Below are 18,860 nucleotides of genomic sequence, written 5' to 3' on the forward strand. Positions count from 1 at the left end.
GTGCGAGTCCACCGAAAACGCTTTCTGTCCACCGCTCCCTCTCGTCCACGCTGCTCCCGTGTAGGGACGAGGTGCATGTGTATCACCGCCGTGCGCTTCTAGCACGCGCGCACCATTTTCTCTGCATGCGCCTCCGTGAACATGCCGCGCTCCACCTCCTCCCTCCTCTCTCCTCACTCTTCGCGTACAAGCCCATTATGGTAAATCAGCCCGAGAACGCGTGAGAAAGAGAAAGGCATGGATAAGCTTACCTCCATCATCAGCGTCACGACCAGCGGCGGGCTGGACGGGGCGGAAGGGACGGACAGCCAGGAAAGCCTCTGCCCATCGCTCACCTTCAAGCAGCGTGTGCAGGGCTGCGTCGGGTGCGCCGCGCTCGGCATTCTATTCTTCGTTCTCAGCTGGGTGACTGTGTTCCTTGGCGACTACGTCTTCTTCGGTGTCCTCTTTACCCTCGGCAGTCTCATGTGCCTCGGCGGCACCCTCTTCCTTGCAGGGCCGGCCCGCCAGTTCAAGAGCATGTTCAACGAGGGTCGCTGGATCGCATCGACGGTGTACATCATCACAATGGTGCTCACCCTCCTCTGCGCCGTGCTCTTGCACAGCGGCCTCCTTACAATTCTCATGAGCATCATCCAGCTCTTGGCACTCGCGTGGTATATCCTCTCGTACATCCCGTTCGCGCGCGATATTGTGAAGGGCGCCTTCTCTCGTCTCATGAACCGCTGAGTTTTGCAGGGTGGCCTGGAGTAGGGCGGGAGAGCCCGATCAAGCAGGAGAAGGACTCGGACGGCATGGTGGAGCGTGAGAGAAGGCAGGCGGGCAGCCGGATGCGACGCCACACGCGCTTCTGTTTTACCGGTGAAAGGGCTGACCGTCCTTGAAGCGCTGGCGGGCTCCTCCGATCCCGTGCCCATCACTCGTTGCACCATGTGTGTCCCCCCTCCCTCTCCTCGTCCCCTGCCGTGGTACTGTTATGGACGCTCACACGCATCTGCAGAGAGAACGTGAGAGGTCCAGGCGCGCGCGCAAGGAGGAGGAGGAGGAGGAGGAGGGAGGGCGGCGCACGTGTGTGCAGTGGCCCCCTAGATAAGCGTCCGGGCGGATGCTGTACACGTCCTTGCTTTGAATTTTGCTGTTGCTCTGTGGTTGCTTGTGTGTTTCAGTGGTGATGCACCCTTACTGCTCTGCGCCACGCACCTTTTACTGTTATCTTTCCTCTCTCTTTCTTCATGCTTATCGGGGCCTGCGGTGCCTCACCTCTCAAGCCACCGCGCTTGGCTGCGCGTGAGCACGAGTCGAGCGTGCACATCTGCGGTCACAACGACGACGGCCGCGGGAAAGGCGGAAACGGGCCTCAACGGGTGCTTGTGAGCATTGCCAGGCATCGGTGTCGCATGGATCGAGCGCGCATGCACATGCGCGCTCGATCCCCAGCCATGTCTATCCGTGAGGAGAAGGAGCATTCACTGTGCATGCATGTACGATTTCTTCGTTCCGCCACTGGGCTGTGCTATATCCGTTTAGCCTTCTCTCTCTGCCTCTCTCTCTCTATCTCGGTTCTCAACGCACCATCTGCCCTTTCCCCCTTCCTAACCACTCCTTGTACTCCACAGGGACAACCCCCGTGACAAGCAGACACGCACACACACAAACACAGACACACGCACACCGAGAAGCACGACGAAGGATGGGCAAGTCGAACCCGCGACGCCGCAACAAGGCGTCCGCCAAGAACCGCCCAAAGGGTCACCAAGATTGCACAGAGGTGGAAAAGGACGTCGCGGGCCACGTTGTCCTGGCACCGGCGCAGCCGCCCCATACATTCACCCCGCTCTGCGTGCAGCAACTGCGGGAGTCTCGAGAGTACGCTGTGCTGGAGGATGCGTGCAGCGACATTGCGTACTTTGCGCTGCAACTGCGGCACAACAACGACTTCTTGCGTGAAGCCGTGCCGCAGCGCCTCGCACAGCTGCTCATCTTCTCCCCTCCCTATGAGCCACCGCAGCTCAACACGAACGCAGATGCAACGCCGGTGGTGGCATCGCCAACGTTGTCGGCTGCAGCGACGGCGGGGGAGGAGGAGCCGCAACCGCACAAGGGCATCCTGCACATGCAGATTGCGGCGGCAGAGGCGCTGCGCACTCTTGTTGTGAACAGTGAGCAGGACCGCGTCATCGATGCACTCACGAGCGCTGGCGCGGACGCGGCATCAGGGGATCGTTTCGCGGAAGGGCTGGCGCGCCTCGTGCAGGCGGGCTGGCAGCGTGTGCAGCAGGCCCGCCGACGCATGGCGCCCGAGGATTGGATGGGCGTCAACGGTGAAGAAGGTGAAGAAGACGCTGGTAGTGGTGGTGGTGATGAGGCCGCCGCGGAGGGTGAGGCCGAACCTGCTGCCGACGCGAGCGCGCGTCACCACCGCCGCCGTCAGTCCGGGTTCACGCGAAACTTGTATTTCATCCTCCTGCGCCACCTGGAGGAGGTGCTAGCGCTCGCCAGCGTGTGTGTGGAGGCGAGCGAGGTGTGCGCGCAGACGTTTTCCAGCACTTCGGCACTCCTGCTACTGCTCGACGTGCTGCGCGTAGCGATCACGACGACGTGGGAGACGCTTCTGCACCCCTCCGCCGACTACTACGCCGATGAAGCGCAGGTACCTGTGGCTAGCGAAACGGCGCTCGCCATTCGCGCCTTCAAGCGGCGGGAGGCTGGCCTGCTCGCCTCGCTGGCGGTTAGCACAGCAGACTTGTTGCTCCTGCTCAGCCCCGAGAACCAGTCACTGGCGCAGGTGTTCACCGGATCAAGCGAGGGCAACGGCGCAGCGGTGGCCGCCTCCTCATCTTCGTTTCCATCTGCAGCCGGCAGCAGCCCCGCCATGACGGCAGAGCAGACGGCGTTCTTGAATACTGTAGTCGACGCCGTCGACCTGCGTGCCTGGCTCGCGGAGAAGCCGGCAGTCGAAGTGCAGCTGCAGGAGCGCTTCTCCGACGCCTCCCTGCCCAGCTTCCTCGGTGCACAGCACACAGCTGTGGCAATGGAGCGAGAGCGCGTCTTGCACGACCTTCTTCGCGCGACCCTCTCGATCCAGGGCGTGCTCCTGCACATTGCACCGGTTGCAGCGAACCTGCAGCGCGTCCTGCCGCTGCTAGATGACACCCTGCACAAGGCGTCACTGCCAATGCATGTGTGGTGCGGTGTGCTGCCGCTTCTCATGGGAACATGCGAGCGCGCCGACGACGACGTGCGAGCGGCGGCAGCGACGCTGACCACGCACCGGCTGCGCAGCACTCAAGCGGCGGTCCGCCTACTGCATGTGATGGTGAACGCTGTGGGCGAGAAGAACGACACGGACCGGTACGAGGACGACGAAGCCGCGTTCGCCGCCAACCCACTGGCCAAGATTCTGCAGTCAGGAGAGCTTCTCTACGCCTTCGGCCTCCTGCTAAAGGATGTGCTCTGGATGTCGCCGAACAGCGACTCCAGCGGTAACGCAGCCACCGTGGAGGGCCCCGCGCACCCGACGGCGACACGTGACGTCATGGCTTGGCAGGCCCAGCAGCGCGCTCTGCGCGCTGAGGCCAGCTCGAACGCTGCGGCGACGGAGATGCAGATGGTGCTGCTCGCCACGGAAGTGAACGTGTGGGAGGTGGCAAGCACGCTGCTGCTGATGCTCCCTGTGGCGAGCCTCGGCGATCCTGCTCCGACGTGGCGGGCACTCTTGCAGGCCGTGCTGAGCCGCTATCAGCTTCACCTCGACGCCGCGGCCATGGAGGCGTCGGAGGGAGAGGGGCGCAGCGCACACGCGAACATTCTGCAGCACTCCGCCCGCACGCATCAGCTTCTCTGGATGCAGCTTGAGTCGCTCGGGCAGATGCTCTGGACGATGCAGCGCAAGCAGAGCAAGGCGAGCGGTGGCAGCGCCGCGGTGACAGCCTGCAACCACGTCCAGGCGACATCCGCGGATGTCGACCTGCTCATCCGTGTCTCCTGGGAGGCGTCGGCAAGCACGCTGCTGAGGCAGTCGTGCGTCGGCGCCGTGGGACTGCTGTGCGCGTCGATGCAGCGGGAGGAGGCCGTGGCCACGGCGGCGCGCTTTGCCCTGGCCGTGGTCGCCAACGGCGGACCAGCGGCGACGTCCTACGGGAAGAAGCTCCTCGACGTGTACGCGCAACTTGTGCCAGGCAAAACGCCCACCTACCCCGCGGAGCGGCGGGTGTGGCTGCAGCAGCTTGCGCTGGCGGACGCCGCCGCCACGGTCCGCTGCGAAGCGGCGAACACCTTGATAGATCTCTTCCTCGACGAGCGCCACGACGCCGCCGTGTACTGGCCGCTGGGCGTACAAGAGAAGCTGAGCGACTTCAAGAGGCAGCTCGCCATCTACGTGAAACGGCGTCAACAGCTGGATAAGGAGACGAAGCGGCTCTACCACGTTTCGACGGAGACGCCAGATGCAGAGCAGTGGTCGGAGGTGCTGGAGAACCTCTCCGGGTTTATCGACTACAAGGCACACCACAAGTAGAGAAGCCTGTGCGCGTGTCGTCTGTGTATGCCAGTCGCGGCGCCCCGAGTGAGCAGGGGGAGGGGGTATGCACTCGCCACCTCCTCCGCAGCCCTGTCTGTCCCCGTCCATCGCCCCCTCTGTCAGCGGACGTCGCCCTCTCTCCCCCTCCCCCCTCTTCCTCCTTCAGGACGACTCGGAAAGGCGCTTGCTAGCGCGCACGAACGCGAGTCGTTCTCGTCGCCGTCCGCAGCAGCGACAGCAGCATCCGCGTGAGTGGCACACGGTACCCGCCGCACGCTGATGAGAGGCGCCACGAAAGGAGAAAAGGGGGGGTGTCAAGAATGCATCGAATAAGCGGAAGATAACATAACCATAATCGAGCAAGGCTATCCAAATACAGGGAGCTCGAACAACGCAGAAGCCGCAATGCCCCTCCCCTACCCTCTCCTTCCTGTGATGCCGCGTCCGCATTCCGTGGTGGTTCGCGTGGTCGTCAGCAATGGATGCCGCGGTACTCAAGGTTCGCGCCACGGCCAGCCACGGTGACGCTCGAGGGAAACCACAGCAGCGGCACGCAAGACGAACAGGGGAGGGATAAGGGGATCCTGAAAAGGAAAAGGAACGCAGGAGAAGAGTAGGGGCTACGAGTCGGCCGAAGTCGCACGCAGCTTCGCGGCCTCCCGCCGTCCAGACCGAGCACGTGTGGCTGTGAGGAAGCACGGGGGAGGGGCCTGAGGTGCACCACGCAGCGCATCCCTTTCACCTCTGAGAAGAGAAATCGTGAGGCACTGAGTGGGAGGGAGTCTGGTGTTGTACTCGCCCGACCGTGTCCTCCGCTCCCTGACACACAGCCGACTCTTGCCCCCTCCGCCACGCATCTGCGCGCAGTCCACATGCGTTGAGCCCTAGCCCCTCACCCTCGCTCCGTTGCCCTCCTCTCTGCTCAAACCCTCACACGGCACATCCGCTCTCTTATCCACCGCTCTATGGCTGCGCCAGCTCTCGACGCCCCACACAGATACACCCGCCCGCCCCCGTCACCCACCCTTCTCACCCACTCCCGCTTTTTTTTCATCCATTGGCCAGCCATGTACGGTAATCCGCACAAGGAGCCCGTCGCGATCGCCGTCATCGGCGGCTCTGGCATCTACAAGCTGGACTGCTTGCAGGATGCAAAGTACTACGACGTACCGACCCCGTATGGCAACCCGAGCGGGCAGCTGTGCGTGGCCAAGGTCGACGGTGTGCCGTGCGTCTTCCTGCCGCGTCACGGTCCGCACCACCAGTACAACCCCAGCGAGATCAACTACCGCGCCAACATCTGCGCGCTGAAGCAGATGGGCGTGCGCTATATCCTCGCCATCAACGCTGTTGGATCGCTGGACGAGTCCTGCAAGCCCGGCGACCTCGTGCTGTGCGACCAGATCATCGACAAGACGTACGCGCGCAAGGCAACCTTCTTCGAGGGCGGCGTCGTCGCGCACGCGGACTTCGCCCACCCGACGTCGCGCATCTTCAACAACATCGCGCATGAGGCGCTGCTGCGCTGCTTTCCGGACGTGGCGGCCGGCAAGGGCACGTTCCAGATTCACAGCAGCGGCACCCTCGTGACGATGGAAGGTCCGCAGTTCAGCACTAAGGCCGAGTCCCTCCTCAACAAGCAGATGGGCGGCCACCTGATCGGTATGACGTCGGCAACGGAGGCGCGGCTGGCGCGTGAGGCGGAGATCGCATACGCGACAGTGGCGATGGTGACCGACATGGACGCGTGGAGCGACGCGCCGCACGTGGACGCGGCGCAGGTGACGAAGGTGATGGCGGCGAATGTGGAGAAGGCGCAGCGCTACCCATCCGAGATCATCAAGTCCCTCGCCCAGAATCTCTTCGATGATCCGGCGCACCACACCCTGGAGTACGCCATCGTGACAAAGCCGGAGCACATCCCCGCCGAGACGAAGCAGCGCATCGCGCCGCTCGTGGCGAGCAAGTACCCGCAGTTCGCCCCGTAGAGCGTGCGTGTTGTACCAGAGGCCTCGAGGCGTGTGTAGGTGAGGTGGATACGTGGATAGCTTGGGCAAGCGGCGTAAACGTTGAAGGAGATGGAGGAGGGGCGCGGGTGTATGTCGCCTCCGACTCGAGCGCGAAGTTGATTGCGCTCACTCGCGAGCAAGCAGCCACAGCAAAACTAAGCAAGCGGAGCTGGAGCAACAGCAGCAACGGCGGTGTTTGGGTGTGAATGTGGGTGTGTGTAAGCTGCCGCCGTGTTGATGGCGGTGCCCGCACCCCACCCCCGCTTTCACCCTCAGTTGCCTAGCCGCTCACCTCCTCCGCACCTGCACATCAACGCATGTCCTCTCGCAGGTTCAGGTAAGCGTACCGTTACTTCGAGCACCCAGTCTTCTCCCCCCACTCCACCCCACTCCCACCCCCGTCCTCTTCGCTTCCGTCGCTGCTGTTGCCACGACGCTGGTTGGGGGGTGCATGCGCGGGGGGGAAGGAGGGAAGGGGCCAAGCCCGGATACGATGAAAAGGGAAGGGAAAGGATAGGGGGCGGGAACTGGACAGACCTGTGGGGGTGTTCACGGGTGGGGAGAAGGAAGGAAGGTAGAAGTCAGAGGAATGCGCGAAAGGGCGAAGAGCAGGAAGAAAGGGGGTGGCGCGATGCAGTGCGGGCACACGCGCGCGTGCGTGCCTCTATGCCTCTCTCGTGTTCCTTGCGCCCCGCCTCGCCTCGGCGTCCTCGCCCTGCACACCACAACACCCCCACACACCACACACACACGCACACCTTTGTGTCCATGGTTTGTGCGTGCATGGGCGTCTACGTTTGTGGAAGGGAAAGAGGAGGAGGAGGACAGAGGGACCTCTCCCGAGACTATCGCTACCACCACCAGCGGCAGCGGCAGCAGCACCATAAGGGGACTGCCGCTGCTTACACAGGCAAAACTAACGAAAAACTTGGCACATCACGCGTGTTGATGTGCGTGGACAGGAAAGAGAGAGAGATGCCGGTGCAGCCGTAAAGACTCAAGTGGCGGCGGCGCGGATGTCCTCGCCGGTCATAATCGATACAGATGCGCACGACAGTTATGTGATGAGAATGAGGAGAGGGGTGGTGGTGGTGGTGGCTTTGCGCTGTGGGTCAAGCAGTCGAAGCGGAACAACAGCGCCGCGGTCGGCACCGCGAGCCACGTTTTTGCTCTTCCCCACTCCTTCCCGCAATGATTCTCCTCGTGACCTAACGCCTCCGAGCATCACCTCCTCCCTCTTGCCTCTCTTCATGTTGTCTGCGTTGTACTGTTGCCCCACCGCCACCACCACGTCTGCCCGTGTGGGTGGTGTGTGTGTGTGTGTGTGTGTGTGTGTGCATCGCTGCTGCTGCATCACGGCTGCTGCTGCTGCGCACAAACACACAAACGTGCACACACGCCATCGTCTCGCCACCACAACAACGTACCCTCCCTCCCTCCCTCCCTCCCCCCTGCCCCGCCCCCCTGACGACGCACACACACCCGACGCGCAGAGCAGAACAGAAGGTGGTCTGACAAAGAAGCGTATTCGTCACTCCACCATTGCGGCCGTTACCATCACCGCCTCCCCACCCACGGATACTTGAGCGCATTACACAAGCTCAGCGCACCCTCTCTCTCTCTCTCGACACACACTGACACACACACACACACATTCTTCTTCGGTTCACCTACTATCCGGCGCGCTCGTGCGTGCAGCCCTGTGCCGGCTTCCGTTTTCCTGTGCTTATTCTTTCGAGGACGCAGGGTGGCGTGTTTTCGCTACCCTTTTCGCTTTTCTCAATCCTTTTAATCCGTCTTCGCCCTTCCACCACTCCTGCGTATCTCGCTGTTCCCTCCCGCAAGGGCCACCAACACCACCACCACCACCATCATCCCCGCATTTTTCTCGGCGTCGTCCGTGGCACCAGTGCTCCCTTTTCCCCTCCTCCGTCCCCTCCCCCCGCTCCCCACTCCTTCCCGTTGCTTCCCTCTCACAAGTCTGCATGTGAGCTTGTGTGTGTATGTGTGTGTGAGGGCGAAGAGGGTCGGGCGAAGCTTTTCGCGCGCTTTCATGTGTCGTCCCTGCTCGCCCCACATGCACACCGCCCAGCCACCTCTCCCTTCTCTCTCCTGTGTTTTCTCGGCTTCATTTATTACGGGCTGCTGCTGCTCGCGTGGAGGTCAGCGGGAAAGCCATTGATCGAGCTCTTCCCCTTCCCTCCCTCACACCTCCTCCCACATACACCGACACGGACACCCTGCCCTGTGTTCGAGCGCACGCATCTCGGCTCTGTTGGTAGGTCTCCCATCGCCTCCACCAGAGCATGTTGGTTGCTCGCTGTGAACCGTCTCGTTTCTTCTTTTTTCCCCTTTCGTCGTCGTCGTGCCTGCCTTCAACGACTCGCTCACACGCACTCCTGCATCCATTATTCTTCCTCGTTTTTCTTACGTGTGTTTGTGTGTGCGTGCGAGTGCTCCTTCCTCGCTGGCATCTCCATCGCCACACGAAGGTTCATCCTCTGATCTTCCACCACGGACGTCTCCGATCAGCGCCTCCTGCTATATTGCCGTTCTCGTGCGCTCGCTGCGGCTGGCGTCCCTCTCTCTCTCTATCCCCCTCCTCCACCTGCATGCGTGTGTTGTCCCTTTCACTGGCGTGGTGAACTCGGAGTAGCGCACGCGGCGGCCGAAGCGAACACGCACACACGGGCAGAGGCAGACGCGTGTGTGTGTGTGTGTGTGTGTGTGTGTGTGTGTGTGTGTGTGCGTGTCTGTACATAGCATTCCTTCAGAAACAGTCATCGCTGCCCGAACACCTACACAGACGTACGCACGCACACACAGCGCGTGCGCTCGCCAACCCCAAAACGTCTCTTTTCTTGGGGGAGAGGGGGAGGGGCGAAACCCGTTGCGGCATCATCCGGGGAGTAGACGGGAACGGAGGTAGCTGGTGCGCAGCTATGGGCAACGATTTGTCGACCATGTCGGGTGGGGGCCGCAACCTTGAGGTCTGGGGTGAAGCGCGCGCCAGACGCGTCTCGAACGAGCTGCCGACCCCGCGCACCATCCCTCTCGGTCATGGGGACAATCTCGTGCCACCGGCGCTGCTCCTGGACGCTGAGATGCGCTCAGCCGCAGACGAAGCAAGTAGCACCTCCTCGTTGCGGTCTGCCGGCACGGTGTCGACCTACTCCACTCAGCACTCGGCACTTTCAAAGGCAAACCGAAGCCCGGATCCACAGCCCCGGAGGCGTAGCATGTCGATGAGTGATATGACCGCTGCGACAGCCTTGCTGGCAGCCGCGGCGCCGTCACAGCAGCAGCAGCAGCAGCAGCAGCAGCGACAGCTGCAGAGGCGCGCGCAGTACTCCATGTACGCTCGGCAGATGCGGCGACCCGGCTGTGACGGGGGCCGGTACGGGTTGCAGCATCACAACAGCGGCGTTGACTTCATGGTCGCCAACGAGTTTTTCAACTGCAGCGACAGCACCCTTGGCAGCGAGGCGGATCTCGATAGCAGCAGTGGCATCGGAAGCAGCGGTAGCGATGGTAATGATGACGCAGGAGGGGTGCACCACCGTTGTGGCATGGCACCAAGGGAGCCCACCTTGCCGTACGGTTCCGGCCGCCGCCTGACCGGCAATGAGCTCTCCGCGCATTCCCCGCGGCGTGGACGAAACGAGGTGGATGGAGCGCCGGCCCTCGGCTCGACTGCTACGGCCGCTGCCGCCGCCTCTGCTACGTCGCCAGCGCACGCGAAGTCGAGCAGCACAGGCAGGGCAGAGACGATAACGACGAAGGCCGTCTCCGTGGTAGTCTCCGGCGTCGACTGCAGCAGTGATCCCCCTCCAGCTCTCACCAGCAGCCGCAACAGCAGCAACGGCAGTCACGACAGCAAGTCCTCGGCTGCGAGTGGGAAGAAAGGCGGTGTCACACCTTTGCCGTCGGCGAGGCAGGGCAATTGGCACAAGCGGCTCTTGCGGCCCGTCTCACGAGGCAGCATTCGTGATGACGGCATCAGCGGCAGCGCCACGCAGTGGGGCTCGCCTGACGCCGCCGATGGTGCTCTCAGCTCGCACGAGGAAAAGAAGTGCAAGACGGGCAAGAGAAAGACGAGCAAGCCGAGAATCCACCCGGAGGGACTCTTGGAGCTGAAGTTTCCGCATCGCACGCGCAGCTCAGCAGCAGCGCCGCGAACGTCGTCCGCGGCAGCCGGAACCGCGACCACCACGATCGGTGTAGAGGCGCTGGTGTCGAGGATGAAGCTGTCCACCACGAAGGAGTCGCCGAGCGTCGACGCAAAGCAGCGGCACACCAGTGGCGACCTCAGCGGCAGCACCGCGCCGGCTCTGTCGAATGAGAAGCGTGGCGGCCAGTGCGACTCTTTCACGTGCGTGTCGTCCTCGCCAGCGCAGCAGCATCACGCCGCCGGCAAGGATGGCAGAGGTAAACCCGGCGCGAACCGCAGCAGCGACCCGCCTCGCTCGTCGGAGTCCCCGGCGCATCATCACAGCCGTCAAGTGCAACATCATCACTGCGGTGGAGACGATGGAAGCAATGCCGTTCCAGAGACGGTGTTGGCCAGCCTTGTAGATTCAAAGTCGCACCATCGCCAGCCCAGACGCAACCGCAGCCTCGGTGGCAAGCTCGACCTGCACGACGAGAGCCCCAACGACTTCTTCGCTTCGACGCAGCGGAGCGGGCAGTACCGGATGCTTTACCGAATGGACAGCGAAAGCGGGAGCTCAACCGCCTCCATGCGCGAGGCAGTGTGCATGGCTACCGGCGGCGGCGCGGCGGCGGCGCACTCCTTTGGCAGCCTCTTCGCCGACTCGCGGGCCGCTTCGCTATACTCGGTGTCGTCGTCGCCCGGGCAAGCGTGGACAGGTGACTACGCTGGCCGCGGAGTGATGCAACTAACAGCCGCGGTGGATCACCGCGCGCTGGACATGCAGAAAGTCGACGACGTCGGCGGCACGAGTGAGGCCAGCCGGCATCACCCTAGTCGTGGACTGCTCTGCAGCGGAAGCTGCACGGCCTGTGTGAATAGCACAGGCACCTTTAACGCGACCTCGCAACCGCAGCAGGCGGATCTGCAGCGCAAAATAGAGATGCACCTCCAGCGGATGACCTACACGTCGAAGTCGCCCAGCCTCGTCACCAGCAACCAAGTCGTCTCTGTGAGGCCAGAGAATAGCCAAGGTACCCGACACTCGCTGATATCTACGTTGCCGATGCCTCTGAACGTCGGCGCCGCTGAAGCGCCTGCCAACCGCGGGCAGGTCGGCGCCGCCGCAGTGATGCGTGAAGCGCTGTCGGCCGGTGCGTCGTGCCGTGACGGCCACGGCCACGTCCACACCGCCGCTAGCGTGAGCATATGCAGCAACGGTAGCGGCAGCTCTAGCTTCGGCTCGAGCAGCAGCGGGGATCGCAGTATCAGCCCTGACGTAAGTGTCAGAGAGCTCGTGAAGTCGTCTCGGGTGAAGCCGCCAGCCAAGGCAGAGTCGCCGCCGCTCCTGCCACAGCCACCCCCGCCACAGACGGCGGTGATGCGGACCAAGACACATAGCTTCCGAGGACACGGTGGCAGACGTGGACCCACGAACCTGTCCGCCACCGAAGGCTTGGCGGCGTCCGCGGTGTCGCCGAAGAGGCACAGCAGCTGCGCTGGCCGGCGGCATCATCACGGCAACGGTAGCAGCAACAGTGGCGACGCTCTGCACGCAACGGCGAGTGTCCTCACCTCGGTACAAGGCAGCTGCAGCGCGTTGCGGCCGACGCGGGCAGACAGCAAGGACCTCATTCTCCGGCCCGACCGCACTGCCTCTGCACGCCGTCACCGCCGCGGTGGTGGCGATGAGAACGCGCCGGAAGGCAGTGGCAGCCGTCAGCGGCACCCGCAGAACCGAAAACTTTCTTCCAGGACGCATTTTACCTCTTTCAGCTTTAGCAGTGACAGCTTCCTATACGGCAAGGTGCGTGGCCATCTGGCGAAGGCGGCGGCAGTGGCTGCAAACTCGAGCAGCATCGAGCGTCGGCGTCACGCGTCGGGCTGTGAAAGCAGCGGAGGCACGCAGGCACACGCGCGTCACCACGCTCACGGTGAAGTCGACTCGGTTGCGCTGGGGGCCTCCCCATCCGCATCATCGCGCAAGGGCGAGGCCGAGTGTCGCCATCGCGGCAGCGGGTGCGGCAATGAAAGTGGGATGGGCAGCGTGGTGGCTGACTTGGACGACCTCCTCCTCGGCGCCGATGGCAGGGCCCCCTCTGGCAACCTGACGGCGCTCTACCCGCGCTCCGCCTCATCATCGTTGTCGCTGGCGCCATCGTCCCGAAACAGCAGCACCAACGGCAGCTGCGTCAGCAGCGGCTCCGTGCGTGCGCTGCGCAAGAGGGCTGCGAGAGCGCGGGACCTGTCGGCCAGCTCGTCAGTCGACTCCGAGGCAAGCGGCCGCCTTCATCCACATTGGACAGCACCGCCGCTGCCCCAGCAGCAGCAGTATGGAGCAGCTGGTGCGACGGCAACGGCGTCGTCAATGTACCGACTGCCCCTCGTGAAGACGTCGAACAGCTGCGGTGGAGCTGTGGCCGCTAACGGAAGCGCGAGCAGCGCCGTGACCGGTGGAACGCGCGGCATGAAGCTGCCATCCTTTAAGCCGAACATGGGCGTGGGCATTAGCAACAGCCCTGACACGAGCAGCGGCCGCCCTGTGAACATCAACTACGTTCTTCAGCCGCTGCGAAGCCCGGCGGCGAACGGCTCGGCAACGATGGCAGCAGCGTCACCAGAGATCCACAGCGTAGCCAAGAGCCACAGCACATCCTCTGGCAGTGGCGTTGCCGCAGACACGTCGGGTGCGATGCCGACGGTCCATGGGCACGAAAAGGCGTCCTGGCAGCCCTCCATGCTGCCCAAAGTGCCTTGCGCCCTCTTCAATGGCAGTGGCAGCGGTGCGCACCTGCCACGAATGCCGCCAGCAAGTTCGCCTCGACACGCCAGCAGCAAGAGAGACGGTGACACCGACTCCTTGACGGTGTCGTTCCCGGACGCCAACGGCCGTGGCGACGGTGGTAGTGGCGCTGCTGCGTCGTCCTCCGCGGCGTCGCTGTTGGCAGGGCCATCCCGTGACTCGAGCGCGAAGCGACGTCGCCCCACGACGCAGAGTTTCACGCCGTGGTCTGTGGACATGAGTCGCTTCAAGGCGCTGCAAGAGGCGCAGGAGCCGCCGAGTTAGCGAGCGGCCTACACGCTGCTGCAAGCGGGGGTGGGGGTGAGGCTCACACGTAGGCGCCCTTTGCAGCCGTCACCGCGTTGCGGGTGTTTGATTGGCTGCGTGATGAGAGGAAAAGCCCCCGGGAAGCGGTGCTCGGACATACACAAGCAACCACGCATATATATATATATGTGTGTGTATGTATGTTTATGTGCATGTGTATACATATATGTGTATATGTGTTTGTGTCGTTCATTTCCTTGTTGTCGTAGTCATTGTCGCTGTAGCTCGTCTTCTTTTGGCCATGCACTGTCATCTGGATTCCATGGTCGGTGTGCGTGTTGCCGCTACAACGGATGTGGGTGCCTGTGTATCTCTGTATACTGCAATCCGCCACCGCCACCACCCTTTACATGTACGTCGATGATGGACTGTGCCTGCGTGAATGCGTCTAAATCAAGAACGACGATGTAGAGGAGCATGCCGATTCCATCAACGGACCTCGCTCCCTCTCTCTCTTGTACGGGCCCCACCCACAGATGCACACACACACACACACACACACGTGCGGGTGCACTCGTGTTCGCAGGCATCATTCATACACTTTTCGTGTGTGTGTGTGTGTGCGCGCGCGCTTCAACCGTTTCTCATGGAGCACAGAACCAAAATGAAGATTTGAGCGACACCAAAGGACGACAGCGACGCCGATGTGTGTGGGGAGGGTGCAGGTCAGCCGGAGGATGCGGTGTGTTGCGGCTCTTGTTGGGTTCCTTGTGGTATGGGGGTGCGAGAGAGAGAGAGAGGGGGGGATGTGGCAACGTGCCGCCGTTCATCATCGCTGCTGGTGCTGCTGTTCCGCACGACGCGGCATGACATGTGGGCACATGTGGCCTGTTACTCTGTGAAATGAAGTGTGCGTGAGCACCTACAAGAGAGGAGAGGTGCATCATCATCATCATCATCTGCTGCTGTCTACCAAGCAACCGCGCATGAACAGTCACTGACACAGACGTGCGCCTCGACGTCTGCATGCAGCGTCCACATCATTCCTTGTTTCCTCACTCCTTACTCCTCCTCCTCCCAACACGCCTTTTCATGTCATCGTTTCTCGCTCTACGGGCGACTCTCCTCGCCATCACCGCCATCTTCTCTGCAAGGAGCAAGCTTGAACTCAAGTGTGAGAAAGAGCAACTCTGTGTCGGTGTGCGTAGAAGCTGTCCCACCTTCCCAGCAGAGCCCCCCACCCACCCTTGGCTGTCCTACGACTGGATCCACGAACATCAGCCACAGCGAGCCGTGTACCCCCTTCCCCCTCCTCCCTCTCTGCGATTCAGCAGTTTGTATAAGCACGCATACAGCGCGTGTCTCATGCCTGCCGGTGCGAACTCGCGAACGCCGGCGAAGGACTTCGTCCAGGACTACGCGGCGAAGCGGCAGGCGCAGATGGAGCGGGCACGGCAGCTGCGTGAGGACCGCCTTCAGCAGCAGCAGCAGCAGCGTCAGTCGTCCCCCCAAAAAAGCGGCGGTGGAAATGCCTACAACTCCTCCCCGAAATACACGGCGGTGCCCTCCGCCAGTGGCGGCGGCACAGCAACAGCGGCGCCGACTTCGCGTCAGCCCCCACCGCCGTCGCTCAACATGCCGCGCTCCCGCCACGTCACCCCGGGTCACGGTAGCGCCGACAGCGGCTCCTCTCCTGGGAAATGCGGGGATGGATGTGTTCTCTACATCAAAGAGCAGGACTTCAAGCAGGCCACGCAAGCCGGCATTATCACTCCCGACCAGGCGCGCCAGTTGTGGGCGATGCTGTCGAATCAGATCATCCGCGTGTGCTCGCCGTCGGCGCACGCAAACGCCGTGTCTGTGAGCAGCCTGCTGGCACTGTCGAATAACTCCTACAACTCCTCTGGGCGGGCGGCCGGCGGCCCTCAGTCGACTGGCGGCAGTGAGTTCGGCGCCAGCATTTCATTGGAGTCGCTGCGGACCAGCATCGCGTACTTCAAGCGGGAGCAGCAACGGCTGCAGCAGCAGGGCGGTGGTGGCGCGGCCGGCGCAGCCCCCGGCTCTAACGCCCAGGGCCGCCACCCGCTGTCCTCTTCGTCGCCAGCACTCAGTAACACAGCGGGGCAGCCCTTGTCGCAGTCGCGTGGCCTGCCCCAACGTCAGTTGCTGTACGACGGCAACGCCAACAGTGACTATTACCGGAACGACGGCGCCGCCAACGACGACGAGCAGCGAGCACTTGGCGCACCAATGCCGCTGCGCGGTAGCGGTGGCGGTGGCGGTCGTGGTGGTCGTCCAGCTTGGAACTCAGATGTGGAGGTGCGTCACGAGGACGACTACGACGACGATCGTAACCGTCACGCGCCATCGTCGATGCCGACAATGAGCAGCGGCGCGGCGGCGCTCAAGAAGCCGCGGACGGGGAGGACTAGCACGGTGAGGCCGGCTGTCAAGGGTCCCGCCGCATCGTCATCGCCGGCTGCTGGTGCTAGTGGTGTTTTTGGCACCTCTGCCCAAGGGGGCGTGGGACAGGGAGGCGGCGGCTATGGAAACGACGACGAAGAGGCAAGCAACAACATGTACATGCCGCCGCAGCCCTCCTCCGCCGTGCCTCGAGGCGCCAAGGCCAGTGGCTCAGGTGCTGCTAGTCGGCGCCCCCCTGCAAGCCGTCTGACGGCACCACCGCCCTCGTCTGGCGCACCCGTGAACCTGGATGAAGTGCCCGTCGGCGGCGGCGGCGGTGGTGGCGGCATGAACGACTGGGCCAACGCCTATCCACCCGGTATGGTGCCACCGACGAGCACCGGTGGCAACGACGCAATCGCTGCCGAGGCGGCGGCGGTAGCGCAGGAGCCGATGCAAGAGTGCCGCACCTGTGGCCGCAGATTTCGTATATCGGTGGTCATGCGGCACGAGGCGCTGTGTCGCAATCAGGCGAACAAGCCGCGGAAGGTCTTCAACATGCGCGAGCAGCGACTGGAGGGTGTCGAGGGGATCAAGGAGGTGCAGCGGACAGCGGCACGGAGCGGTGGTGGTGGTGGCGGTGGCGGTGTCGGTGGCGGTGGCGGACGCGGCGGTGGCGGCGACGCAGCAACAGGGGCGGCCAAGGGCAAGCTCCCCAAGTGGAAGGTTCAGCACGAGCAGTTCCAGGCTGCGATGCGAGCGGTTCGCCAGCAAAAGGAGGCCGGAGGTGGCTTCGGATTCGGGCAGATGGCACCGCCGCCTGCCCCGATTCCGGAGGAGTATGATGATCGCGTCCCGTGCCCGCATTGCGGGCGCAAGTTTGCCCAAGAGGTGGCGGCCCGGCACATTCCAAAGTGCGCGACGACCATTGCGAAGCCCAAGGGGATCCGCCCGATTCGCCGATGACGAAGTTGGGATGAGGTAAGGCGCCGCAAGAGAAGGTCCCGTGAAAGACGACAATAAAACCCCACCCGCTGCCCCCAGTACACTTACAGGGGGTGTGTGCGTGTGGGTGTGGGTGTATCATCTGGCGTGTAGGTGCGCGCTCGTCTGTCTCCCCCCCCCCACTCTCTCTCTAAGTGTGTGTGTGTGTGTGTGTGTGTGTGGGAATGGGATGAGGTGGGGGAGGGGAGCACTAGAAGCATGGCAGGGATGTCACACAGATGGGTGGGGATGAGGAGGAGATGGTCGCCGTCGTTGGCCTTCTGCTTTTGCTGGCATTGTGCTCCCTCTCGCGCTCTCGCAACCCCCCTCTTCTCCTCATGTCCGTCTCCGTGACACGCATGAAACATGCATATCTGTATCGCTTGCTCTTGGCGTTATTGGCGTTGGCGTTGTTACGGGGTGGCTGTGGTTAAGACGCTTTTCGCCGCGTTAGATATTTCCGTCTTCTTCCTCGTGTACATGTGTTGGCACTTCAACTGTCTCCGCCGCCGCACTGCTTCACGCGGCATAACGATGTCCAGGCGGGGGGAGTGAAGGTGGGAAGTGTTTGCTCTGCTGTGTGTCGCCTCCTGCTCCCATGAGTGCGCACGTAGAGGCATCCGCGGCATGCTTCCAGGCTTCGGCGGCACCACCGCGCTCACTCTTGCAGCGCAACCAGCCCCTCCCTCATCCCTCCATCCCATCCCCTCCTCTCTCTGGCATCCACGCGTACGCCGGCACACGTGCACACGGCTCATTGCACTGTGTTAATGCCTACAAATATGTGCGCCGTTCTCTATCGCTCTCTCCCTCTCTCTGCACCTTCCCCTCCTCCCCAACGCTCACGCATACAAACAACTTAAACACGTACGCTGGTGCAACTGCCCCATCGCTTCCCCGCGCTGCCAGTGGTCGTAGTCGTCGCCGCAGAGATCGTCGTTGCGGACTGTCGTGGTGCTCAGCAGTGCTGCTGCTCCCTTTTTGTCTTAAGCAAACAGGACAACTCCTGTTTCTCTACGCACATACACACACACATACCCTCCCTCATCTCCACCCCCCACCCCCCGAGCACTATGCTCCGGCGCTCTCCGGTTCCGCGTCGCTACCGCACGGCATGGCGTGAGCTGCTGCACCCGCTCCCGGTGTGGGCTCGCAAGCAGCAGTGGCTAAAGCGCGATACCGTCGAGATGAACGAGGCCATCCTGCGTGAGCCCTACTACCGCATCAAAACCTTCGCGCAGCCCGCCGCCTTTGTGTCTCCTCGCGTGAGCGAGAGCGCCACGCACGAGCCAGACACTCAGCAGAGCAGCCGCTATGGCGTGGATCGTCAGCTGCGCGGACCGCGTCGCGCAGTGTCGCCCGAGCGTCTGCAGGAGCTACGTGAGCAGCTGCAGTTTGTCGGGTCTATCGGGCCTAAAGTGCCGCCGGCGGCGGGGGCAGGGCCGGCGTACCAAGACGAGTACGGGACTCGCCTGCGCCCGCGCTACCCACAGTCGTGGGATACAGTGCCTCCGCACCAGCCCTCGCGCTCTGAGATTTGAGCGTGCGCGAGTGTCTGCCGCCTCTGCGCGGCGGCGGCGGCGGCGGATGCGTTGTGATGGTGGAGGGTGCGAGTGTGCAGCTGACCTGTGCGTGCGTGTGCGTGTGTGTCTCTGTCGTATCCTCTCTCCCTCTGTGTGTGTGTGTGTGTGGGGGGGGGGGGGGGGGGGGGGGGGGAGGGGGGGGGGGCAGGCGGGGGGGGGGGGG

At 63.0% G+C, this 18,860-nt stretch overlaps 6 protein-coding genes across 6 annotated transcripts; all 6 read left to right on the forward strand.

Annotated features, from left to right (window-relative positions):
• Positions 1–237: 237 nt before the first annotated feature.
• Positions 238–729, forward strand: LDBPK_050810 (hypothetical protein, conserved; the record flags this gene model as incomplete). The annotated part of the gene is made up of 1 exon (XM_003858220.1): positions 238–729. The coding sequence occupies one exon, from the start codon at positions 238–240 to the stop codon at positions 727–729; it is 492 nt and encodes a 163-aa protein (XP_003858268.1).
• A 961-nt stretch (positions 730–1,690) lies between these two features.
• LDBPK_050820 (hypothetical protein, conserved) lies at positions 1,691–4,516 on the forward strand (the record flags this gene model as incomplete). Its single annotated transcript, XM_003858221.1, has 1 exon — positions 1,691–4,516. The coding sequence occupies one exon, from the start codon at positions 1,691–1,693 to the stop codon at positions 4,514–4,516; it is 2,826 nt and encodes a 941-aa protein (XP_003858269.1).
• Positions 4,517–5,586: 1,070 nt separating this feature from the next.
• On the forward strand, positions 5,587–6,507 carry LDBPK_050830 (methylthioadenosine phosphorylase, putative; the record flags this gene model as incomplete). The annotated part of the gene is made up of 1 exon (XM_003858222.1): positions 5,587–6,507. The coding sequence occupies one exon, from the start codon at positions 5,587–5,589 to the stop codon at positions 6,505–6,507; it is 921 nt and encodes a 306-aa protein (XP_003858270.1).
• Positions 6,508–9,470: 2,963 nt separating this feature from the next.
• On the forward strand, positions 9,471–13,745 carry LDBPK_050840 (hypothetical protein, unknown function; the record flags this gene model as incomplete). The annotated part of the gene is made up of 1 exon (XM_003858223.1): positions 9,471–13,745. The coding sequence occupies one exon, from the start codon at positions 9,471–9,473 to the stop codon at positions 13,743–13,745; it is 4,275 nt and encodes a 1,424-aa protein (XP_003858271.1).
• A 1,347-nt stretch (positions 13,746–15,092) lies between these two features.
• On the forward strand, positions 15,093–17,096 carry LDBPK_050850 (hypothetical protein, conserved; the record flags this gene model as incomplete). Its single annotated transcript, XM_003858224.1, has 1 exon — positions 15,093–17,096. One exon carries the CDS (start codon positions 15,093–15,095, stop codon positions 17,094–17,096), a length of 2,004 nt encoding a protein of 667 aa, XP_003858272.1.
• Positions 17,097–18,187: 1,091 nt separating this feature from the next.
• On the forward strand, positions 18,188–18,655 carry LDBPK_050860 (hypothetical protein, conserved; the record flags this gene model as incomplete). Its single annotated transcript, XM_003858225.1, has 1 exon — positions 18,188–18,655. One exon carries the CDS (start codon positions 18,188–18,190, stop codon positions 18,653–18,655), a length of 468 nt encoding a protein of 155 aa, XP_003858273.1.
• Between the last annotated feature and the right edge of the window lie 205 nt (positions 18,656–18,860).

Source organism: Leishmania donovani, chromosome 5 (genome assembly GCF_000227135.1).
Source record: "Leishmania donovani BPK282A1 complete genome, chromosome 5".
In the NCBI taxonomy this organism is placed as follows: domain Eukaryota; phylum Euglenozoa; class Kinetoplastea; order Trypanosomatida; family Trypanosomatidae; genus Leishmania; species Leishmania donovani.